Raw genomic sequence first — 25851 nt, 5'->3', positions numbered from 1 at the left:
TTGGCCAGTACACACTTCCAGGCTGCAGCAGGAATTTTAATCTGCTTGTTCTGAGTATTTCAACATGAAGGTTGTTACTAGGAATGCAGAAAAACATTCTTATGTTGTGTGCATTCCAGCTTGGTTAGTGAAAATAACATTAACCAACAATCAGATGTACTAAAGAACAAATGATATTGGTAAAGTGAGAGACAATGTCATAGAACTTTGGCTGTATATCGTTCTGTGTTCAAATGCTCATAGGTTTTAATCATAGGTCACAAATTACACATTTATTTCATTTTGTCCAACATGTTTTCTGTGCACAAAGTGAAACAAAATCCAGATTCAGATGTTGCCTGTCATAGTTACGGATTCAGGCAGAACCAAGATGGCACCCAACGAGTAGGCATTGATAGTCTTGAGCTCCTTTCTCAGTTTTCCCAGTTTATTTTTCCTTTTAATGCAATGATGAAATGTAAGGGTAATATTGGAGCTTACCAAGTTAAATCTGATCCCAGTTTGGATTTGTATGTGGTGTCCTTGGTTGCGAGGGGCCAGATGTGTGTGGCTGGAGCAGATGAGCCCAGAGATAATGTTGAGTCCCAGCCTCTGAACTCCATGGCTACCTCCAGAAGGGGGATTTCCAATTTGGTGCCTTTTTTTTTTTGTGTCCACAGAGGACCCAGCAGTAGAAATATTGGTGTGGGTCAGCAGGAGGAGCACTGAGCTATCATCAAGAGGAAGGCTAGCAGCAATATCTATGGAACACAGTGGTCGGGAGCCTCAGACTGGGGGAGATGGGCTTGCTGCATTCTTGGGAGGGAGCATTGACTTCTCTTGTTGGGTGGAAGCAAGTCCAAAGAAGACTGCTGCAGGAGCAGGTTTTGGTTCCAGGATTTGCCCAAGAAACAGCAAGGAGGCCTAAGGCTGTCTGGAAGCGATCTGAATGGTGTTTTTACAAATCAGTGTCCTAGCATATGTGAATTAATTATGTAATTCCACTTCAGATGCTGTTAAGTTTCAGTCACAAGATTTGTGGTCAGAGGAGCAGAAGGCCAGGATAGCAGATGTCTGGCCAGTTGGTAATCTGACAATATCCTGATTTTATTTATTTTAAAATATTTATATTCCACTTTAATCAAAACTCTGTGCTAAGCAGATCGCAATTAAAAATGAGCAATACAATGTCTTTAAAACATATTGAAACATGAACATAAATTAAACACTTTTACATAAAAACAAAAAATAAAAAAGGACTAACAATTTACATCTCTCAATCACTCAGCATTTTACATACTTTCTAGATGTTTAAATGCTAAAGTGAACAAATAGCCAAGTAGAGATGCTTGAAAATGCTCCAAGAATAAAAATTTGATTGGCAAGTTTCTTCCAGATTCTGCTTTGAAATTTCACTAAATATGCTTAAGAAATACATTCTTAAGCATATTGTGAATTTGTATAACTTCCTAGAAGTGACAATAATGTGGTCTACAAATTTTATAAATAAATTCTAGAAGTCCTTGTTGCAGGACTAAGGGAGGGAGCGCAAGGGGGTGCTCTTGACTTCTGGGGAAGTGTGCCCTTGCGGCGAGACATACCTCATCTGGAACGGAGCAGCCCAAGCCCTGCCATCCTGCACACCTCAGTGAGACCAGCAACGCAATGTTGGTCTCTGAATGGTCCTCCGACCTTTCTAAGCCCTTTCGGACTAGCCGCTGGGTAATGGCAGAAGGCAGCAGGCTGGACTAGGCTGAGATAGGTGAGGACTGGAACATGAAAGCTGATGACCTTAGGATCAGACGGACTCAGGATCAGACGGACATCGGAGGAACTTGGAAGGAGAAGCCTCTAAGGCGAAGATCCAGGAAGTCCAAGTCGTAACTCTGGACACTCAGTGAAGAGCAGCCGGGATGGACGAAGAGGAACATCCTGAAGACTACAGGCCTGGAGGAAGAAGAGGTCTTCGACTTCGCCAGATGACAGAAAACCCACCAGCGCCCTACACACACTGCACTGGGCCACAGCGCGCCCTACACAGCCCAACCAGCTGGTCACGGACCATGCTGGGATGGATCAAGGCGAGTCCAGGAAGACATCTCGAAGACAGACATCAGGGCATGGTAACGAGGTCAAGGAACACCAAGACTAGACAATGGAGATATCAGGAAGGACGAAGCATCAGATACCAGGAGAGAAGACGATAGAGAACACGATGAAGGATCCAACGAAGAACATGGAATGCCAAGCAGGAGCGAGGAGTACACGGAGTCCAATAGAAGACCAGCTCCTGAAGGACAGTTCCAGGAAGGAACAAACTTCTTCCTGGAACTGTTGCGAAGTGGAAGTGAGCACGAAGCCCTTTTGTTGGGCGAAGCAGGAACACCCAGGGAGGAGCCTGAAGAGGACCACACCTGCACTGGTCCTTTAAATCTGGATGGAAGCTGCAGGCCTGCCCCTTAGGAGAGAAGGGGGCAGGACCCTGGACAGCGGCCATGCTACTGCTGAGGAGACTGAGCAGGGCTGGGCCGAGGAAACAAGCCCCGACGCTCGAGGCGGCGCTCCTGCCGCTGAAGGAGGAGGGAGAATGGCTCCAGCCGAAAAAGACAGCCTGGGGATGTGGCCTCCAGGTCATGGAGCCAGACAGCAGTATCTGCGGCTCTAGAGCCACATAGAGGGCCTGGACAGTGGCGTCCTGCTGCGGGGGGAGGCCCGATAATGCTGCCTCTGGGCCACAGGACAGCAGCGGCTCCTGACGCCAGAGAAGTCCGGAGATGTGGCCTACCACGCTGCAAAGGTAAGCAGTCTCCCGTGGCTCCGGCTGCAGGAGGAAGTGCAACAGTCCTTAAAGTGTCCCTGTATCTAGGGGATGTAGAAAACCTTATCGACCACCTAGCAAGTCTATTAAAAGGCACCATGGATAATTTGGTGTCATCTGATAATTTGGATATTTCAGTTTTCATGTGATTTCCAGAGAAACATTCTGGTCAATTTTTTAAAAGCTCTACGTGTGCCAAACTGGGAGATATTTATTTATTTATTTAAAAACTTTTATATACCGGTATTAATATGCATACATCATACCGGTTTACAATGTAACTTTAAAGGTAGAAATTACAATGAACAGGGAGGGCGAACAAGGAGGAGTATACAAAGAGCAGGAGGTGGAGGAATTAAAGCAATAAATAAAAACTGCAACGGACTATTTACAGGAATATACAAGGCGTAGGCAAGATACTTGCAGAAGTCGGTGTACTTAATCAGGGTAGGCTTGTCGGAAGAGCCATGTTTTAAGTTTTTTTCTGAACTTGGCGTAACATGGCTCTAGCCTGAGAGTGGTAGGGAGGGTGTTCCATTGTTTAGGGCCTGCAATGGATAGTGCACGGTCCCTAGTAGAGGAGAGGTGGGCTTTTTTCAAAGGGGGAATGGAGAGGGTGCCTTTGTTGACAGTGCGAGTGGGTCGTTCAGTGCGTATAGGACGAAAGGGTTCATCCAACCAATTGGAATTGTGCGAGTGGATGGACTTGTGCACTATGGTTAGAATTTTGAAGAGAATTCGGGATGCGATGGGGAGCCAGTGGAGTTCTTTGAGTATTGGGGTAATGTGATCAGCTTTCCTTGAGTTGGTGATGACCCTGGCGATGGCATTCTGGAGCATTTGTAAGGGCTTGGTGGTGGAGGAGGGTAGGCCAAGGAAGAGGGCATTACAGTAGTCCAGCTTTGAGGAAAGGGTGGCTTGGACGACGGTGCGGAAGTCATGATAGTGGAGGAGGGGTCTGAGTTTCTTCAGGATGTGAAGCTTGAAGAAACCTTCTTTGAGGATGGAGTTGATCTGTTTTTTGAGATTGAGTTGTTGATCTATGATAACCCCAAGGTCTCTTACTGTGGGTTGGGGTGTTATGACGTTGAAAGCTGGATCGTTGGAGATCGGTGGTTTGGGAGGGAGGTGAGGAGAGATAAGGAGCAGCTCTGTTTTGGAGGAGTTTAGAGCGAGGTGGATGTTGGTGAGGAAGTCATTGATGTTGGCAAGACATGTGTTCCAGAAGGCAAGGGCATCTGAGAGAGAGTTGTGAATGGGAATGACGATTATGTATGTGAATGTGAATGACGATTATGTATGTGAATGGGAATGACGATTATGTATGTGAATCAGCCCGGTGTGCGCCACGCGAATTTTAAAGACCATGCAAGTATGCGTGCATCTCCTGGTACACGCACAAAAAATTTTTCACAGGAAGGGGCAGAGAATGGCCAGGCCAGGTCAGTACCATGAAGTCTGCGTGTAAGTCTTTACACACGAACACGAGCCAGGGTCCCCTACTGCATAACTTTAGATCTGCTAGGGATGGTGTATAAATTGTGAAAAAAAAAAAAAAGGGTATTCTGGGTTTTAAGGGTCGGGGCTAATAGGGTAAAATGGAGGCAAGTTATCTAGGGGCAATAGGAAGTCCTTTTCTTTATTGGGGTGAACTGGAAACGAACTTGGGAAAAGAGGTAATTGCGTCAACGTGCATGTCTAGTAAAATCCTCTCCACTTGAGCGAGGTGGTGTTTGCGCACACATATGCATCAATATGAAATCGTGTGCACACATACATGCAAATAGCAGATTTTAAACATGCGCACGTATACGTATATGTGCGTATGTTTTAAAATCAGTGCATCTAAGTGCACGAGCTGGCAAATGCATGTACATGTGCGCTTGTGTGCGGGTCTTAAAATTTACCTCTGATTTTTATTTCTGGTTCTTGACCCAAATAGGGATTGGATATTACTTTTTTTTTTTTTTTATGGAGGGCAGAGAGGAAGATATTACATCTCTTTAAAAACAGTTTTATGATCAGAGGATTAAAATATTTCTAGCGGGTCTCTAAAGTAACTTGAGCTAAAAGAAGTGTTTTCTTGGAGTTTCCCCAGTTTTAGCAGCTGACTTCTTTCCAAAATTTCCCATGTAAGTGTATTGTTAGATATCTGTGGATAATGTTTTTATATTCTGTAATCTGGTCCATTTTATGTCTTATGAGGGACACTCTTCTTGCTGTAACTCTGTGCCTGAGATGGGCAGCCTAATAACTTTACAGGGTTGTTTAAATAATTGTATTAGGTGGCATATGTCTTGGTACTGGTTTTGGATTTCTCTTCTTTGGGGCTATTTTACTCTTTGGCTTTCCCCTGATTTGTTGAACTTGAATTTTACTTTGTTGGCAACTGTTTATCCTGCATTTTCTTTTTTTGGTCCACAATGTGGAGACTCTTTTTTTTTTTTTTTTTAATATTTGATTGTTTTATTTTCCTTAGAATTGATTAGAATGTAATAAAAATAATTTAAAAAATTAAAGAGCATACTTCCTATTGCAACTGATGACTTAATGAGCTCCTGATCATACCCTGAACTTCCAGGCATCCACAGGAGTGACTAAATTTGGGGGGAGAGAAGAAAAGTTGCTTTATTTGTTTCATTCGTTTCAGCAGTAGGTTCATATTTCACAAATGGATAGTAATGCCAAAACAAATTGAGTGGGGGGTATGTGTTACTGCCGCCGGCCGTGGCGGTCCGCAACCGGGACTGGTCACCTACCCGCGGTGTCGGGTTCTTCCATGGACACCCGCAGGAGCCGGCAGCCGCTGCCTGAATGTTTCTTTGTGGCGGTGCCACGTCTAAGATGGCCGCCGTCTTGATGACTCCGCCCCCGCAGGGCCTCCTAGAGCCACACGCACGGCTGAAGACTGGATTTAAATGGGCTACGACAGGAAGTGTCGTGGCTCCCTCTTGAAACTCCTCCTCCAGGTTTAGGTATTTAAGGCAAGGTCTGCTCCTCAGACCTTGCCTTGGTATTGAGGCTTGTGCCTGGTTTCTTGTTCTTGCATTCCTGGTCTCCTTTGGTTCTTGGTCCCGATTCTGCTCCTCCCTCCTTGTAGGATTGACTCTTTCGGCCGCCTGACCTCGGACCGGCTGTGGTGAATTCTTGGTGTTGACTTCGGATTGCCTTTGGACCCTTCTCCTGTGTTGTTCCTGGACTGGCTTTGGACCGCTCTCTGAACTTCGACCCCTGGACCGGCTTTGGATTCTTCTTCGACTTCTACTCTCTGACTACCTACAACCAGCTGGAGGCGCCAGCTGTCTGGAATCCATGACCTGCAGGAGGCGCCTGCACCCAGACCTTCAGTAGCTTCAGGGAATTCCGTAAGTCCCAGCGGCCGGATCCCTACAGGCTCCTCCTGGGGGGATCACGAGCTTCCAGGGTGAAGTCCTCTTTCTACACTCATCTCACCAAGCCTTGCCCTCCTCCAGTAGAGACCTAACGGGTCCTCTGTCCATTTGGGTAGCACCAACTCTACCTCGGAACAGGGGTCCACCTTCTGAATTCGTAACTGTGTGTGTGTATGTAGTCAGCATGGACATTTGCACACACCATTCATTTTGGCATGCATGCTATTCATTTGTGAGATATGCTCCTGCTGCTGAAATGAATGGAGCAACAAATGTACATCCCTAGCGACCAGATGCCCTCTGGCATGGACCTGTATCAGGGAACTGTATTATAGAAAAGATCTTTAGTTGAAGATTTCACTCAAACTTGGGAATTCTTATGATGAGTACAACAAATCACAATATACCAACGTCATGATTTAGTCAGAGGTACATATTAGAGCAGGCTCATCTAGTGCTCTGAATAAGGGATTCTATAACACAAAAGGAAAGGTTGGGGGCTTAAGGATTTTGTGAAAATGAATACATTGAATCAGTCACTAGTCTTGGTTTTAGATCTGAATAGGTGACAACTTTCTCCTCCTTCCTTCCTTCCCTCGCCTCCCGGGTCATGCTTTTCATATGATCCATATTTGAGCATTAAGCATCCTATCATTCCCATAGAAAGGGCTTGCAGGTCTGGGCAAAACTTTTAAAAACCAGGTTAAAAATCTTCATTGAAAAGGCTTTTTTTTTTTTCAACTGCCTTTTGTAACTGGTTAGCCAAAGTGTATTATATCTGGGTATCTCCCTGTCCCCAGAGGGATTACACTGCAAGGGCCTGATTTACTAAGGCTTTTCGTCCATTCTCAGGCCTATGCAATAAGACCCGTGCTCACTCTTATTGAGCACCCATTTTCCTAATGCTTGTGCAGTCACATCCCCTATATGCTCAATGCAGTATTTAAATAAGAGAGAAATCAGGGGAACGTGTGAAAGGGCATGCTAAGGGAGAAGCTTTTTTTTTCATTGTGCTTTTTTTTTTTTTGTTTTTGTTTTACTCAGGTGCTGATTTCAGTGCTGAAGTTTTATATCATTGCTACAGGCATCTAAATAGTGTGGTCATTAGAAAAGTATTTTTTTTTCAATTGAATCAATATACATATTTTTCACCATTGCAAGCCGTAAATTCAAGAGTCAGGTTGATACATTTATCACAACATAAGAACATGCCATACTGGGTCAGACCAAGAGTCCATCAAGCCCAGCATCCTGTTTCCAACAGTGGCCAATCCAGGCCATTAGAACCTGGCAAGTACCCAAAAACTAAGTCTATTCCATGTTACCGTTGCTAGTAATAGCAGTGGCTATTTTCTAAGTCAACTTAATTAACAGCAGTAACGGACTACTCCTCCAAGAACTTATCCAATCCTTTTTTAAACACAGCTACACTAACTGCACTGACCACATCCTCTGGCAACAAATTCCAGAGTTTAATTGTGCGTTGAGTAAAAAAGAACTTTCTCAGATTAGTTTTAAATGTGCCCCATGCTAACTTCATGGAGTGCCCCCTAGACTTTCTGTTATCCGAAAGAGTAAATAACCGATTCACATCTACCCGTTCTAGACCTCTCATGATTTTAAACACCTCTATCATATCCCCCCTCAGTCGTCTCTTCTCCAAGCTGAAAAGTCCTAACCTCTTTAGTCTTTCCTCATAGGGAAGCTGTTCCATTCCCCTTATCATTTTGGTAGCCCTTCTCTGTACCTTCTCCATCACAATTATATCTTTTTTGAGATGAGGCGACCAGAATTGTACACAGTATTCAAGGTGCGGTCTCACCATGGAGCGATACAGAGGCATTATGGCATTTTCCATTTTATTCACCATTCCCTTCCTAATAATTCCCAACATTGTTTGGTTTTTTGACTGCCATAGGACACTGAGCTGATGATTTCAATGTGTTATCCACTATGACACCTAGATCTCTTTCTTGGGTTGGAGCACCTAATATGGAACCCAACATTGTGTAACTATAGCATGGGTTATTTTTCCTTATATGCATCACCTTGCACTTATCCACATTAAATTTCATCTGCCATTTCGATGCCCAGTTTTCCAGTCTCACAAAGTCTTCCTGCAATTTATCACAATCTGCTTGTGATTTAACTACTCTGAACAATTTTGTGTCATCTGCAAATTTGATTCTCACTCGTCGTATTTCTTTCCAGATCATTTATAAATATATTGAAAAGTAAGGGTTCCAATACAGATCCCTGAGGCACTCCACTGCCCCCTCCCTCCAACAACACAGAAGACCATATTTAATTTTTTTTTTTTCATGAGCCCTTGATTGTGAGTTAGATTTACTCCATCTCCGGAGCTGCAGTTAAATTCCCTGCATTAAAAAAATGTGCTTGGGTGCCCAGCCTTTGGGCGTGCTTTCCTGCATTGGGCAGTAATAGCTAATGTCTTCATCTACATGGAATTTACATGCATTGGGCATTTGTGTACATATTTGTTAGGGCGCGTGTTGTGGATGTACTATTCTCCTTACTACACCGGACGCTATTATTGTGCACCCAAAATGCGCGCACAACCATGAGTAAACCCGTGTGTTAGGCTGAGTGCACCTTATTGCTTTGGCTTATCTGTCTATGGGAAAAATGTGTAGTAAAGGATACGCTAAGTTTAAAATAACAGGAGATGAAGTGACGTGCCAAAAGTTACAAGGAGTGTTAATGGGATTTGAGCCCTGGTTTTCCTGGTTCACAGCCTCTGCTGTAACCACTAGGCTACTCCTCCAACCATAATTGTAGCCAACGAAAATATAGATGGCCCAACTGATTGATCATATTCCACCTGCTGTTCATGGTGTGCATTCATGCAGGACTAGATCAGCATCTAATTGGCAGAGTTCCTAGGGTAAATTAGCATGAGAAACTACATATTTTGCACTGGAATTCCTGACATACAAGCTGCAAAAAAAAAAAAAAGTGTGTGTATATATAAAAACTGCTACTAATCACTTCGGTAGCGCTACTGTACATACACAGTGCTGTACTCAGTAGAGTTTTTAATATAATCAAGACAAACATACAAAGCAAAAAGAACTTTGGGATTTAGGGGTTAAGACTTTCAAACAGCCTAAAAAACTTTGGTTTTTAGACTGGATTTGAATAAGGTAAGAGAGGAGGAAGTGTGTCGCACCAACTCAGGAAGTCTATTCCAAGTATACAGTGCAGCCAGGTGGAAAGAGTGAAATTGGGAATTGGCAGTAGAGAAGAAGGGCATAGATAGGAGGTGACTTGCCTGATGAGTGGAGTTCCCAAAAGAGGGGGTGTAGGAAAAGAGGAGAGGTAGTGAGGAACTGCAGAGTGAAGGCTCTTGTAGGTGAGTAAGAGGAGCTTGAACTGTATGCAGGAACGGATAGGGAGCCAATGAGTGATTTGAGAAGAGGGGTTATATGGGTTAGTGACTTTGGAGCTAAGCTGCAACGCTGGATTTAGGATAGATTGCAGTGGAGAGAAGGTGATTTCGCTGCCAGACCTGTGCGGAGTAGGTTGGAATAGTCTAAGCAGGAGGAGATGAGAGAATGGATAAGGATTCTGTTAGTGTGTTCAGAAAGGAAGGGATGGATTTTGATGGCGATAGAGAGAAAGAAACATCACAGTTTAGCAGTGTTTTAGATATTTATCTGACTTTAAAAAAATATATATTTTTCAATTTTTGCCACTTCAAAGCGGATTACATTAGGGTACTGTAGGTATTTCTCTGTCCACAGAGGGATATGTGTAGAGATGAAGAGAAAGGAGTCTGATAACCCCAAGGTTACTTTATTTTATGTAATATACCGCCTTTTGTATCACAAATCAAAGCAGTTTATATAGCTATAAAATAAAATAAATTAAACAAAAAAAGAATTGGTTGCAGGCTGAGGAGACTGGAAGGGTAACAGTGTTATCCACAGAAATAGAGAGAGAGGGGAAGTGGGTTTGGGGGGGGGGGGGTGGGAAGATAAATTGTAAATAAACATGTAAATCAAGGGTAGGCAGCTCTGTTCCTGGAGTGCCACAAACAGGTCAGGTTTTCAGGACATCCATAATGAATATGCAGATATCTCATGCATATTCATTGTGGATATCCTGAAAACCAAATCTGGTTGTGGCACTCCAGGACCGAGATTGCCTATTCTGATGTAGATAAAGATGAGCCAGCTGCTATAGTGAATTTGGATTTTCAGAAGGCATATGACAGTCCCCCATGAGAGAGACTTCAGGAAATTACAAAGTCGTGGGGGTAAGAGGTTGTGAAAAAGAGGATAGAACTAAATGGTCAATTTTTCCAAATGGAGAAAGGTTGTTAGTGGAGTATTACAGGAACTGGTACTGGGACCTGTGCTGATTCTCTTTTCCAGATCATTATGAATGTTAATGACGAGTGCAGAAATCAGATTTGCAAATTATTCAAAGCTGTAAAACAAGTGGATTGCAAGGAACTGCAGAAGGACCTTGTGAGACTAGGAGACTGTGCAACTGAATGGCAATGAAATTTAATGTGGAAAAGTGCAAAGTGATACACATAGAGAAAAGATCCCAACTATATGTACACCATGCTGGGTTATATATTGGGAGTCATTACCCAGGAAAAGGACGTTGGAATCCTTGTAGACAATACTTTTAAATCCTCTGCTCAATTTGTGGTGGCAGTCAAATAAGCAAATAGAAGTTTAGGAATGATCCAAAAAGAAAAAGAGAATAAAACTTATTGAGCCATGGTACGACCACATCTTTGAATATCGTTTGCAGTTCTGGTCACATCATCTCAAGAAAGACATAGCAGAACTAGAAATGGTTTAGAGGAGGGTGACAATGATATATGGGATGGAGCATCTTTCCTATGATGAGGCTATTCAGGGCTAGGGCTCTTCAGCTTAAAAAAGAGAAGGCTGAGAGGGGGACATGATAGAAGTTTATAAAATCATGAGTGGGGTGAAATGGGTAAATAAGAGTTTCATGAAACTAACAACCAGCAGATTCAAGACAGATCACAGAAAATATTTTTTTCATTTAGTGCACTATCCAGCTATGGAGTCTGTTGCAAAAGGACATGATCAAGGAGACTAGCATAGCTGGGTTTAAAAGAGGTTTGAATAAGTTTCTGGAGGAAAAATCCATAACACATTAACTAGGTAGATTAAAGTAAGCTATGATATACCTAGGAGTGAGAAAAAAAGAATTAGATCTACTTTATGGGACCTGCCAAGTACTTGGAATCTGTCTGGACCTTGGTCTGACCCAGCATAGCAATTCTTACATTCTTATGAGTTCTATCTTGGCCATGTTGAGTTTAAGGTGATGGTGGGACATCCAGGCAGCAATGTCATATGAGCAAATAGAGATTTGATTCTGGATACCTGATAAAATTTCTGGTGTATCATAAAGATGATATTGAAAGCCATGAGAGAAGATCAGAGCACAAAGGGAATTAGTATACAGAGAGAAGAGAAGAGGACCCAGGACTGAGCCCTGAGACACCCCAATTGGTAATTTGGTAATGGGATGGCAGTAGAGAAGGAGGATCCTCCAGAAGGCACATTAAAAGTGTGGTATGGGACATAAGAGATTATAAAGGGCAAAAACCAGACTGGAGTGGATCGAGAATGGCTTGAGTGGAAAGACAAGTCAAGACAAGGTGAACAGCACATTTGGTAGATCAGAAGCAGGAAAGAGATGGGGCAATAGTTAGCTGGACAGGTAGAATCCAATGAGGGTTTTTTTTTTTGGTGGCGTATGATCATAGAATATCTGAAGGCAGCAGGAACAGTTGCAGAGGAAAGTTACTGGGGATGTGACAGATAAACAGATGCATGCAGGGAAATGCTGGGTGGGAATGGGATTAGAACAACAAGTATTGAGTTTGGGGCAGGTGAGAAGATGGATAGTTTCCTCCACTATGATTTCAGTAGAGGAGATGTGGGCTGAGGAAGATTAGATGAATGAAGTGAGGGAGTGGGAGGTAGACGTCACCTGGTTGAGAACTCAAGGGAAATTTTGTGATGAAAGTAGTCAGCCATAGTCTGAGCAGAGAGTGAAGGCAGAGTAAGAGGCAATGGCATTTTGAGGAGGGAATTAAGTGTGACAAAATGATGGTGAGGGTTGAATTCAAGAGTTTGTCATATTTGGCAAGTGCAGTAGTAGACTGGAAGAAGGTCAGCATAAATTTGAAATGTCTGAAGTCGGCATGGTATTTTAGTTAGAGATGTTCTGTAGAATGGACACAAATGTAGGAAGCAAATGTTGGTGGTGAGCGAAGACAGGATAGATAAGAGGAGGGGCAAGAGCCTCTAACAGAGGAGAATTTAGTGTTGTAAGAAGAAACTTCCTCATCAAGTGACTCACATAATGTGTGGTGGAGAGAATGCAAGGGTTGAGAGCCTTGCAGATTCCTGAAAATGATGGTGACTGGATGAAGCTGTAGGGGAAGGGTGTATTAGTGCAAAAGTTATCAGATGATAAGAACATAAGAAATTGCCATGCTGGGTCAGACCAAGGGTCCATCAAGCCCAGCATCCTGTTTCCAACAGAGGCCAAACCAGGCCACAAGAACCTGGCAATTACCCAAACACTAAGATCCTATGCTACTGATGCAATTAATAGCAGTGGCTATTCCTTACGTAAACTTGATTGATAGCCGTTAATGGACTTCTCCAAGAACTTCTCCAAGCCTTCTTTTTTAAACCCAGCTACACTAACTGCACTAACCACATCCTCTGGCAACAAATTCCAGAGCTTTATTGTGCGTTGAGTGAAAAAGATTTTTTTCTGATTAGTCTTAAGTGTGTTACTTGCTAACTTCATGGAATGCCCCCTAGTCCTATTATTCGAAAGTGTAAATAACAGTCACATCTACTCATTCAAGACCTCTCAAGATCTTAAAGACCTCTATCATATCCTCCCTCAGCCGTCTCTTCTCCAAGCTGAACAGCCCTAACCTGGGAAAGGGAAAGAACTGAAGTCAAAAAGTCTGAGAGGCAGCAGAGAGAGGAAAGGATTAGGTCAAGGCTGTAGCCATGCTTATGAGTAGAAGTGGTAGAGCAGAGTTGTAGATCAAATGAGGAAATTTAAAGCAAGGAGTTTTGAGCCATAAAAGTCAGGTGTTATCAACATGGAGTTTTAAAGTCCAGCCAGGAAAGTCTGTGTGAGAGGAGGATTTCTACAGCTACTTGGAGAGATAGTGGGGACAATAGGCAGCTGGAATGGGCTTCAAAGGAAGAAAAAGAGGGGAGAGGCAAGATGGCATCTGGGGTGGATGACTGGCTCTGAGCACTTGATACTACCACTGCAATTTGGAGTATTGTCTCTCTCTCTACCTGGTAAAAAGGAAAAGATACATCTTTCCTTCCGTTAACTCTCCATGGATGGGGACAGTAGTTGGCCTGATTAATTCTTTCTTAGTGCATTCTTTCTGGGGGAAGGATGCATTGGAAGTATTGCCAAATGTTGTGGTGAGCCCTGCATTGGTGTCTTCCGCGCTGTCCACAGATGTTGCTTCAGACCAGCTCCTGCTGGCTGGCCTCGGAGAGTTCAGTGGTTTCAGAGGGCTCATTTGGAGCTGGGGTGAGGCGAGATAGTGGAGCTGCTGGAAGATTTCAGTGGAGACAAGGGAAGGCTTGAATCAATCTCAAGGCCAGGAGTACAATCAGAGAATCAGCCTCTGCAATGGGAGAATGAGTGAAAGAGAAGTATTTGAAACTGAATAGGATGTATTGCTGCAACAAATTTGGAAAACGTGTGTCAATAAAACAAGCCTTAGTTCCCAAGGTTAATGCTTTTGGAGAAATCTGTTTTTGACTTGGGTCTCTGTTGTTCTGTAACTTGTCCCTCTATCGAAAGAGTGCAGAATGACTGATAGATATGGGGGAAAAACTTGATGACTAAGCTGGTAGTAAATAAAGTGGTCCAAGATCATGGTGCCCTGAGAAGAAGAGTGGAGAACTGAGAATATAGCATGAACAGAAGGAAGGTATCAGTGGCATTATCAGATGCTGTTTTGACCAAGAAGGGGAATTTTTTTTTTGTATTCCTTCTTTCACACCACTGTCCCCCCTCCCAACACACTTTTTCTTTTAGGTTAGGTTATGCTGTGCTGTTAGTCATATGCACGGTGGAAATTAGTTTGATTTATCAGAGTGAGAATAAAATTCTCTGTAGTGCCTTCTGTTCTATAATTGCTGTCTCTCGCCTTTATTGGATAGCAATGTAAGCTCTACTGTTCCCTTTTAACAAAGAATACAATCTCTGGAACCTAAAAATGTTTCATTGTAATTGTGGGAACAATTTCTGGGATTTATTGATCAGTTTTTCTTTTAATATTTAGCTGATGCTGCTATTGCAGTGCTAGAATCGCTGCCTGCTTATGTAGCATGTGCGTATGGGCTGCTTTCATTGAATATTTGGCCTCAGCAGGACGGCTGGCTTAAGAATATACATTTGCCAAAAGCTGAAGGAGAAAATCAGACTCTCCACTGAAGAATTAGTAGGAAAAACTTTGTAAAACTCTGAAGGAAACAGAAAAAGTAGGGGCTATAGCAGCAATGTATGTTGTATCTTACCCCCAGGCCAGAAACATAATTTGACCAGGGGCAATAGAAATCAGTACCAGAAGCTAGGAACGTTCCTTGTTTTGTTTTTTCTTTTCTATAGCCTGTAATTTAATTTGTACTGTTAGCATTATTTTGTAATAGTTTCCCCTTTTTTATGTCTCTTTTATTTAAGATTTTATTGTAAACAAACTATATCCCTGATAGTAAGAACATAAGAACATGCTATACTGGGTCAGACCAAGAATCCATCAAGCCCAGCATCCTGTTTCCTCCAGGCCGCAAGTACCCAAAAACTGAGTCTATCCCTTGCTACTGATGCCAGTAATAGCAGTGGCTATTTTCCAAGTCAACAGACTAAAACAGGCAATCATAAATATCAGCGTATCATGTCAAAATTCAGTGTACAAAGTGTAACTAGACTAGTTACTGCTTACAGAGAACTCCCTGCCCTCCCAAATTTACCTCCCTTCCTCCTTTTATTTTAACCACTTTGTTTATTACTATGGCAACACATGTAAAAATTGTCATGCCAAAAAAGGAATCTGAATCTTGAGTCTTCAGCTTCATGATGGGGTTTTACTCCTCTGGGCAAATCATTCCAGATTTATCAGTGGGAAAAACTCCAGTGCAAGGTTAGGTGTCATTGGAGCAAAAGTTATATACCCTTTGTGTTGCAATATGAGGCATCCCCCAACTAAGGACGTAAATGAATAAGAATTTCAGAAAAAAAAAAGTAAAATAAAATTGGCTGACACTGCAGAAAGATGCCTGGCCTTGTGAATTGTTACTTGTATCATGCTTTGTTCTTTTTGTTTGGTTCTGCTTAGCACATCCTTCCTCCCACCATATCATCATAACCTTCACAAAAGCTTTCTGTTCGTTTTTTTTTTTTTTTTTTGGTGGCATTTTTCCAGAACTTTGCAAAGATATAGAGGATACTTTAAATGGATATTTTAAAATCCATTTGCTCCAAATACAAAACTCTGCTGCTCACTTGCTAACAAATACTCCTTTACATGATTATATGACCCTAGTTTTGCGGTCTCTACACTGGCTCCCTGTTACTTACCGCGTTCAATACAAACTGGCTACAGTAATCCATACATTACTGAATTGTGTTTCCTTCCCGTGGATCACTGCATCATTGAAAATGCCGTTCCTTAAGATCCTCAAGTCAAGGACTGTTAGATGTTAGATCTCTAACATCTAACAGTCCTTAGATGTTAGATCTCTAACTCTAATTCACAAATCTATTCATAACCGCCTCCATCTCGACCTCGAATTCCCACTCAGACTCCACACTTCCAACAGACCAATGAGGGAAACCTACAAAGGAGCACTACAAGCCCCGCCAGCTAAAGCCACACGACTCATCTCTACCAGGGACCGAGCTTTTTCTACAGCAGGCCCAGCCATCTGGAACAACCTCCCTGCAGATCTCAGAATGGAACCGTGCCTACCAACATTTAAAAAAAAACTCAAAACTTGGCTCTTCTTACAAGCCTTCCCTGATCCATCAAACTTTCATTAGATAATTACTCAGCTTATAAATATGAACCTCGAACTTCCCCCCTCCAATACTCGTCTCTTTTACTAATTTATTACCCTAATAAGCTTACTAGCTCTAGACTAGGCTCGGATATTTCACAACGTATTTAATTTAATACCCTCGTAAGGCTTCTCTTTTTCCAGCTGAACCAGCTTCCAAGTTCAAGGTCCTTGTTATTATGTAACTTTTGGCTTCTCTGCTTTGTCTCCGCTAATTATAAAAAAGTTGTTCCTTATGTTACGTTATGTTATACTGATCTACCCCTGTTCGATGTAAACCGACCTGATAGGGTATTCAACCTTGAAGGCCGGTATAGAAAAATGTTAAATAAATAAATAAATAAATAAAAATGTTAAATGTTCCCTCTGCCAGATTTGCTTGGCTTGACAAGACCAGGGTACGTGATTTATCGATAGCCAGTCCCATACCATGGAATTCCCTCCCAAAAGAGATATGACATATAACTCTGACACTAAATTCTTCAGGAAAACGCTACACACTCGTCTCTTCCGAATGGCTTATAACTCTGATAGCTGATCTCTTCAAAGTTCTGCATAAAGCAGTTTTTTATTTGATTATTTGCACTCTTTTTGCTTTTGTGGTTTGTCTTGTTATATTATGGGTCTTTTGTTGTACCCCACCCTGAAAGTTTGGAAAGGTGGGTAAGAAATCTCTTAAATAAATGGAATTTGTGGGAAATTATAGGTAGACCTTTATTGATCAAAAGGCAACAAATACCTGTTGTATATAATAAATGTAAACAATAGCAAAAAACATTTCATACATAGTTATAAAAAAAATTTTTTTTTTAAATATACACTCCAATATATGGATGGGATCAGTTAACTGTAGAATCTCCATATCTTAAGATGTCACGTGTTTCACCTCGGTCCCAAATTTCCTCCATAAATGTGTGCTTCCACAAACAAGGCTGTAGTAATTTTTAAGTACTCATAAGCATATATGTATGGAGAGAGAGGGGTGGGGGGAGAATATTTCTGAACATGTGGTGTGCTGAAAGAGGGGGCTGTTGCCATGCCACTGGTCTGATGGTATTTTCTTACAAACACTAACCTGTCAGACACATCCCCTTAAAAGCACAAACAATTCTAGTTTATAGCTAAGAATCTGATAGGTTGCTGCTACTTAGACTGAAGTGTGCTTGTGTTAAAATGCTACTGGGACAGAGGAGGAGGAGGCAGCACCTCTAGGCAGCTGCCTTCTTCACATAATGAGAAATTCAGGCCTGGCCAGTAGCCAGCAGCAAACTTGTCCAATGTACTATACACTCTATATCTGCATGAAAGCTTGTGGGGCAAGCTTTGGGATGCAGTAGCAATGAAACACTGAGTTAGCAAAGAGAGAGAGACTTTTATAGTATGTAGTTGTTTTCTTTTTGCACATCCTGGGTAGTATTCATAGATATGCAGGTGAATTAAGGAATCTGCTATCCACTGTAACCGATAATTCGCCCAGGCCTGGCCCGACTGCATGTGCAGACCATGCATTTGCACAGGCTGGCACACCTGGGGAACAGTGGCAGCTGGAGAGGCTGCAGGGCCATTGGCGCAGCCCAGCCCACCAGCAACTGACGAGGAAGAGAACCTGCTGGTAGCCAAAAAATATGGAGAGAGCGCAATGTTCCCTTTAATCTGTGGGGGTGGGGAAGCAGAAACTGCATGCACACCCATGGGGAAAAGGTGCGCAGGTGCACACAGCTTCCCCTTCCCTGCCTCCAGCTCAGGAAGGCCAGTGGGCCGTGGTGGAGCTCATCTCACCATGGCCTAAAGTCAGAAGGAGGCAGTGTGTCTATGCGAAAGCCCGTATGCATGTCTGTGTGAGAGCCTGTGTGTAATGTAGGCTGTCACAGGCACACACACATACATAGTAATGACAGCTGAAAAAGACCAAAATGGTCCATCCAGTCTGCCCAGCAAGCTTTGCAAGGTAATAATTGCCGCTCCGTGCAGGTTACCCCCATGTTTCTCTTAAGGGTAGTAACTACCGCTCCTTACCAGTTTAGCTTTTTTATTTATTCCCATCCCCTAGCCTTTCAGGGGATCCACAGTGTTTATCCCATGCCCTCTTTGAAATTCTTCACAGTTTTAGTCTTCACCATTTCCTCCGGAAGGGCATTCCAGGCATCCACCACCCTCTTAGTGAAGAAATATTTCCTGGCATTGGTTCTAAGTCTTCCTCCCTGGAGTTTCAAATCGTGGCCCCTAGTTCTACTAAATTTTTTCCAGTGGAAAAGGTTTGACGACCATGGATCATTAAAACCTTTCAAGTATGTGAAGGTCTGTATCATATCACCCCTGCTCCTCCTCTCCTCCAGGGTGTACATATTCAGGTTCCTCAACCTCTCCTCATAAGTCATTCCATGGAGACCACCCACCATTTTGGTCACCCTACTCTGGACCGCCTCCTTCCTGTCTCTGTCTCCTTTGAGATACGGTCTCCAGAACTGAACACAGTACTCCAGGTGAGGCCTCACCAAGGACCGGTACAAGGGGATTATCACTTCCCTTTTCTTACTAGATATTCCTTCTTCTATGCAGCTCAGCATCCTTCTGGCTTTGGCTATTGCCGTGTCACACTGCTTCGTCAACTTCAGGTGGTTAGACACTATCACCCCAAGGTCTCTCTCCTGCTCCGTGCACATCAGCCCTTCACCCCCCAATGCATATACAGGCCAATACAGAAAGACGCATGGGAGAGCTGGCGAGCGCACAGGCCCTCTCCTGGGTGCGCGATTCAGGAGGGTGGCCTATGCAAATTAGGTCCCACGGAAAAGGAGGCGCTAGGGACACTAGCACGTCCCTAGCACCTCCTTTTTGACAGGAGCGGCGGCTGTCAGCGGGTTTGACAGCCGACGCTCAATTTTGCCGGCGTCTGTTCTCAAACCTGCTGACAGCCACGGGTTCAGAAAACGGACGCCAGCCTAATTGAGCATCCGTCTTCCGACCCATGTGCCGATATTTATTTATTTTTTTTTACTTTTGGGGCCTCCGACTTAATATCGCCATGATATTAAGTCGGAGGGTGTACAGAAAAGCAGTTTTCTCTGCATTTCTGTACCCTTCCCTGGTGCCGGCTGAAACTAATGCCAGCCTTTGTTAATTTCTGTAAGTAAAATGTGTGGCTTGGCTGCACATTTTACTTTCTGTATCACACAGGAATAACTAATAGCGCCCGCAACATGCATTTGCATGTTGCGGGCGCTATTAGTTTCGGGGGGTGGTTGGCCCACGGGTCAGAAGATGGATGCTCAGTTATGCCGGCGTCTGTTTTCCGAACCCGTGGCTGTCAGCGGGTTTGAGAACTGATGCTGGAAAAATTGAGCGTCGGCTGTCAAACCCGCTGACAGCCGCCATTCATGGCAAAAAGGAGGTGCTAGGGACGCGCTAGTGTCCCTAGCGCCTCCTTTTACTGTGGGCCCTAATTTGCATAGGCCACCCTCCTGAATCGCGCGCCCAGGAGAGTGGCCTGTGCGCGTGCCGGGAGAGCGGGTGTGAGCGGGCGCGCGCCTGCTCTCCCGCACGTTTTTCTGTATTGGCCAATATTTGGTCAAGGTCTCTCTGTGTATGTGTATGTGTATGCATGTGTATGGAGGTGAGGTATTTTTCTGGCATGCAATTTCTGTGTAGGGATCTAAATCAGTCTGCCTTGTTGTGTTTTCCTGGTAAGAGGTGCATTGGTGTTCTAGGGCCTAATGTTACTGTAATATATTGCCTTTTCATAGATAAGGTTGATACTGTTTTGAATTCTGGCAGTTAGCTATTCCTTTGTATTAACTGGCCAGAGAATGATGTTAATCATCTCTGGGCACGATGGCTTTAAAAACTTTTAAAAATGTATATATCTGTATTATAGCTTTTTAACAGTTTAATGTTGTAATTTTTGCTAGAGACTTTAAAAGTTCCATTTATCAGTGCTAGGGGTGGGGATCATATTTTCTTTCAAACCGGGGGAGGGGGCTGATTTAATAAATGGATTTTCTTTCGTACTGAAGGAGATGAATCAGACTCCTTGAGTGGATAACGAATTTAAGCGCTGTCATGTGAGGAGCGATGACTTGAGCGATTATTATTACAATTGGCTCCCGCAGATCCCTCCTGCTAGCTTTAGGACTGCCGCTAGGAAGCTACCCGGCGAGCGCCGCCGGGCTCCAGCTGGAGCCAACCAATAATTCGGGAAGGGGGAGCCTAGTCACAGCAAAACCGCTGATCTCTTCCAGGATCGCTTACACGCCTCTGCCTGGGACGTTGTTCGTTTCCGCTTGCTCAAGCCGAATTGTTTCAAGGTCCTCTAGGGAGCTAAGATCGGAGAAGCGCTGTTTGCAGTGAGCTGCGGTGCGGCGTGTCCCCCCCCCCTCCCCCGGCGTGCGCATGGTAGCGTTGCAGTGGAAGGTTGCCCCGGGGGAAGTTGCTGCTTTGTGCGGGACTCTGCGTTCCACTCTTCGTTTTCTTTCGCTTAGGAAAGTTTGGTGTCCTGCATCAAAGGCGCTTCTCGCTGAAACACGTCGGCGAGGGCGAGCTGCCAGGCAGAAGACCGACGGACCCCGCTGCTCCGCGGAAGTAGGGGGGGGTCGCGATGCCGGTGAGACGGGACCGGTTCCTGCTGCCTGTGAGTGTGTTCGCTGCCTGTGCTGCTCAGACGCCAGGGCAGCGCTTCCTTTCTAGAGGATGAGGGAGGCAGGAGCTTGGCAAAGGACACAGTTGGATACTTTTAATGTTTAGAAAAACACCTTTTCTTCTCTTAATGAAACTAGAATCAGAAATAATCGGTAACGCGGTGAAACTGATCCAAATTAGGGAACTTCAATTCATGGAAAATTGCTATAGACTTAGAATATTGGTGAGATATATCCTTTTTTTTTTTTTTTTAGCCCGGCAGGTTGCTCGTGTGTTCAGTCTTTTTTTTTTTTGTCGCTATTGAGGGACGGCGCCATGTACCTACATTGGCAACTACCTGGGATCTTTCCCCCTATCTAGCCTAGCCTTTGTAGCTGCAGCCTTTGGTTAAGTCACAGATGTAGGAGCCTTCCAGACCCCAGGACATAGGCACGTCTGACCACCAGGTGTCGTTATTGTGTGATGACTCCCCCCCACCCCCCCAACCCCCAACCCCCTACCCCCTGCCTCTGCAGTATCCCCAGTCGACTTAAGCAGCAAACCTAGATCTCCTGCATGATGATCTGTAACACTAGCACTTGGCCAACTCTTTGATTGTTACTTACTAGAAATACACACATGCTGTACGTTGAGTTGACTACTGGGGAAATGTGAAAGTTTGGACTAAGCAAAGCAGTACTGAAATATTAAATTGGATTTTTTTTTATTGGGGTTGTATTTATTTATTTGTATTATCTTCATTAATAGGAGTTTGGTCTCTGTTTTCTTTATATCTTCTTTGCCTAGTTCTAATCCAAATGTCGTCATTCACAACTCCATTCCCCGAGTCTGTGTGCAAGTTTAGGTTAAGTAGTGCAACAGAGTAGGCTGCATCTCTGTTGGATGCCAGCAATCTTGATTTTTGAGCAATCCATCTTAGAAATTTGTGTTAAGAGTTGTGCTTTCATCAACATAGCTCCTCCCTGCCCTCCTCGGACTGGGCTTTCACAGCAACAGTTAAGGGCACAGAACTCTACTCTCCAGTCTGCCTGCACTCTGAGCTTGCCAGGTAGATGTTTCGGGTGAGCCCTGGCTATGGTCCCCATCCTTGTAGCTTGAGTAGCAAGAATCTGTTAAATGGCAGAGCACAGTAGTAGGGCCTCTAAAAATGGAGGTACTTTTTTTTTCTCCTTTTTACATTATAGGGATTGCATTACTTGTTTGGGAAATGTAAAGTAGGTCATTCGGCTGCTAGTTTGTATTTCATCCCTGGGGACGTTTCATGATTATGGTGCTAAGTATTGTACAGAGTGGGAATATATGAGAGAGATGCAGAAGTGTTGTGGAGTTCAAAAAGTAAAAGTTAGGTTGGAAGGTGCTCTATCTCCAAACACTTTAGAGATTTTGCTATTAGAATAATCCTGGATTCCTCTGAGGCAGTAAGGTATCCCATACAAATATCTGCATTCTTTGGAATCTTGATCCAAAAGCTATGTAAGAACCTTAAAAAATCAAGGGCTGGAATAATCTGATTTAAAAAACATTTTTTTTTCTTTAATGTGTGGGAGTTGTCTCGTGATTTGGAAGGCACAATAATGCTGCTTTCAGATTAGCATACATGTAATTATTTTGACTTCCCAAACTTACAATTTACACTATTTGCCCTTGCATTATTCTACGTTAACAGGGTTAAAAGGGAAACTCTAGTTGTAGCTTGCTGTGCCCTGGGCATTTGTGACATTCATCTTGCAGGGAATACATATCTTATACACACGTACCCAATCCAGCCTGAGCAATTGGCACATTATCACTGTTTATAAAGTAAGTATCTTTCAGATAGTTTAAACTTTAACTTTTTATCATGAACACATTTATAAATATAGCTGTGAATAAACTTTTATGCTGATCCATGCTTTTGAATTAGGTAACGTCTTCAGTAGTTATAAATTTAGTCAAGATACTGGCAAACCACTTCTTGGGCAAGGAATTTCCTCTGCTTAAGTAAAGTTTGCCTCAAATTTTGAAACCTGAAGGGAGATGGTGGGAGGATGCATAACAGATGCTTGCAGCACTGATAAAATGGATATGTATTTACTGCCTTAGTTTTATGAAACTATAATATATATTTTTTTCTTCTTGTGATTAGAGAGTGGAACAAATGGTGTGTTGTGGCAAAGTGTATCTGGTACAACCATTTTTTTAAAACTCCCTTTTGAGGAGAAAAACTAATTTGAGCATTTAAATGTTTGTAACTTTTATGACCTGAACAAACCTTCCACCCCAAACAGATCAATGTTCTGTATCGATGTCTTTGAGAATTCTTGTCTGTTGTCAGCTTTGTGTTTGCTGAAATATCCCCTTGTGCCAGCGTGGTACTGTGTGCTATTGTTTCTTAATCATTTTGGGGGTAATACAAGCTAGGAAACTGGAGTTCCTTACCTGGTAGCGCACAGACTGCTATTGAGCCCAAGGGCATGGAGTGTAAATGGCATGTGCCCTATTGAAGATGGGACTAATGTCACTGGGGAAAAGAGTTTTAGCTTTTGCTGTTTCTGAAATGGAACCATCCAAGAAAATATGGGATAAGCACTGGTGATCTCTGAGGGAGAGGAAGGGACTATAAAGCTGAGCAGGAGATGTGGATGGGCCATATAGTCCTCCTGCCATTATGTTTATGTTTTTATTTTTCAGTGTTTCAAAGTTGCTTCAAAAACAGCACTGAAAAGTAACATCACTTCCTACAGTTTTGAAACTGCCTGTTTTGGCTTTTTCTCCTTATTATGCTGGCTTACGTTTGTAGGTCATTCTTTCTCCCAAAGATGATTTTGGAGTAAATATTCATGTTATACCTTCAAGCATGAGTTACTTTTTTTTTTTAATCCTCTCTTGGAGTTCTTTTCATTTCTTGATGCCATTAGATATGTTTGCTTTTGGTCTTATGCAGATCATCATGTGGAGATAAGTATTATTTAACAATTGTTTCCCAGAAGCAGTTTCCCTAAATGAAACACAGGCTGGTGGTGGGTTGTGTTTAACATCACTTTCAGGCTGAGGCAATATAGTATGCGAAAAAACATTTGTCCGAACTGGATGCCTGTGTGTTTTGGGTTTTTTTGGGGTTTTTTTTGCATCTGAGGTAATAGCTAATAGCCTCATTTACATGTGATGAGCGCTATTAACTATGCACTTGTTTGGACGCGCTAATCCCATTACTGCATTGGGACTAATTCTAGTTCATCCAAAACATGTGTCCAACCACATGTCGAGCTGTGCGCTAGGCTGAACAAACCAGATTCCATCAGCCCCCTTTGAGTATATTGTCAGTATAAGAAGAAACATGTTAGACTGAGTCATTACACATAGAGATTTTATAGTAAGTGTAAAATTTTTAAGAAAAGTTTTTTTTTGTTTGTTTGTTTTTTTTTCTGGGAAGTAAATGATTTGAGTTGACCAATAGTGGTGCAGGTTATACACATGCATCTTTGCCTTGCTGATATTTAAACAGGGGTAGATTTTGAAAGGTGTGTGTGTGTGTGTGTGTGCTTTCCGGCGCGCATATCGACGCATTGATTTTATAACATGCGCGCGCCGGCGCACACGTTATAAAATCCCATGACCGCACACGTGCGCGCAGGATTTTATAATCCTGCGAGCAGCGACAGCGGGGGGGGGGGGGGGCAATTTTATAAGATTACATGCAGCGACACAATTGGGCCTCCCTGAGTGGACTGGGAGGGAACTTTCCTAACCCCCTACCCATACTCCCTCCCTCTCCCCGTCTCCTCCCCACCTCCTAAACCCCGTCTCCTACCTTTCCTTGTTTGTGTTTCATTGCTTACTACTCCATTGGAGCAGGAGCAACTTGTGTGTGTGTTGGCCGATTGCTGGCGCACGCTTTCCCAGCACAGCGGCAAATGGCCGCTGTAACTTATTTTAAAATTCGGCCGTTGTTTTCTAAGTATTCTGTCAGCATCTACAGATGTTACAAATGAAGACAAAATTGGAGTGTGTTTTTGTGATAGCGTGATCTCTCTGTGTACGTAGGACCAGTGTTCATCGGAATGCTTGTGTAGCTTTAGTTTTAATTCTTCTTTTGTCAAATAATGTTGCTACTGACTTCTGTGGGACTGGAGAAGGGTTGATGTCCTTTTTACAAAATAGAAGGGAGGTTGGAAATTACAGCTGATTAGTCTGACTTTAGTCAGAAAATTGTAGACTCTCTTCTGAGGGGGAAGGGAACCGTAGTGAATTATCTTGAATCTGGCTAGTTCTGGGTTCCAAGACAGCATGAGGTAACTCGAGGGAGATGGATTTCTTTGATTTAGATGGCCAGAGAATTAAATTTGTGGGCGGACATTGGATGTAATATATCTTGGATTTCAGCAAAGCTTTTGCTACTGTCCTGCATGGGAGGCTCATAAGCTGAGGTAGGGATGGGATGTCCAGTGGTGAAGTGGATTAGAAATTTGTTTTGAGGGATAGACAGTATAGCCTGATGGTAAATGGAGCTCATGCTGAAGAAAGATGGGTGATGTGTGGAGTATTTTGGGTATCTTATGGGGCCAATTCTGTTAGGTTATCTTTGTGAGTGATATTGCACAGGAGATAGGAGGGAACATTTATTTATTTATTTATTGTGTGTGCTAAGATCTGCAACAGAGTGGACATACTTGAGGAAGAATAAGTGATCAAAGAAATATCAAGAGACTGGATGTCTACTCGGCAGTTAATTTTCAATAATAAAAAAAAAAAAAGCTAAGTTGTTTGTTTTTTTTTGTTTTGTTTTTTTTACTCATTTTGAGTGAAGAATCAAAAGAAGAGACACAATTGGGGGGGGGGGGGTTTAAATTGATTTAAATTGGTTCTCCCAATATGTGTAGTAGTATCAATGGTGCAAATCTGATCACTAAACCAT

At 43.1% G+C, this 25851-nt stretch overlaps 1 protein-coding gene across 2 annotated transcripts in view; it reads left to right on the top strand.

Moving 5' to 3' along the window:
* Window positions 1–25851, top strand: part of TJP2 (tight junction protein 2) — a 250962-nt gene that overhangs the window by 43284 nt on the left and 181827 nt on the right. Inside the window, exon 1 of one of the 2 annotated variants that reach the window (XM_029612820.1) lies at window positions 20478–20949. The exons of the other annotated variant lie outside the window; for it this stretch is intronic. Within the exon in view, the coding sequence (XP_029468680.1) occupies window positions 20917–20949 (33 nt within the window). The 5' untranslated portion in view covers window positions 20478–20916. Of the gene's footprint in view, window positions 1–20477; window positions 20950–25851 lie in introns of those variants that run through there. 2 annotated transcript variants of the gene reach the window in all.

The sequence above is a fragment of the Rhinatrema bivittatum genome, chromosome 1, assembly GCF_901001135.1.
Source record: "Rhinatrema bivittatum chromosome 1, aRhiBiv1.1, whole genome shotgun sequence".
In the NCBI taxonomy this organism is placed as follows: Eukaryota; Metazoa; Chordata; class Amphibia; order Gymnophiona; family Rhinatrematidae; genus Rhinatrema; species Rhinatrema bivittatum.
The sequence above is the reverse complement of the archived record's forward strand: the minus strand, read 5'-3'. Positions and strand labels throughout refer to the sequence as shown.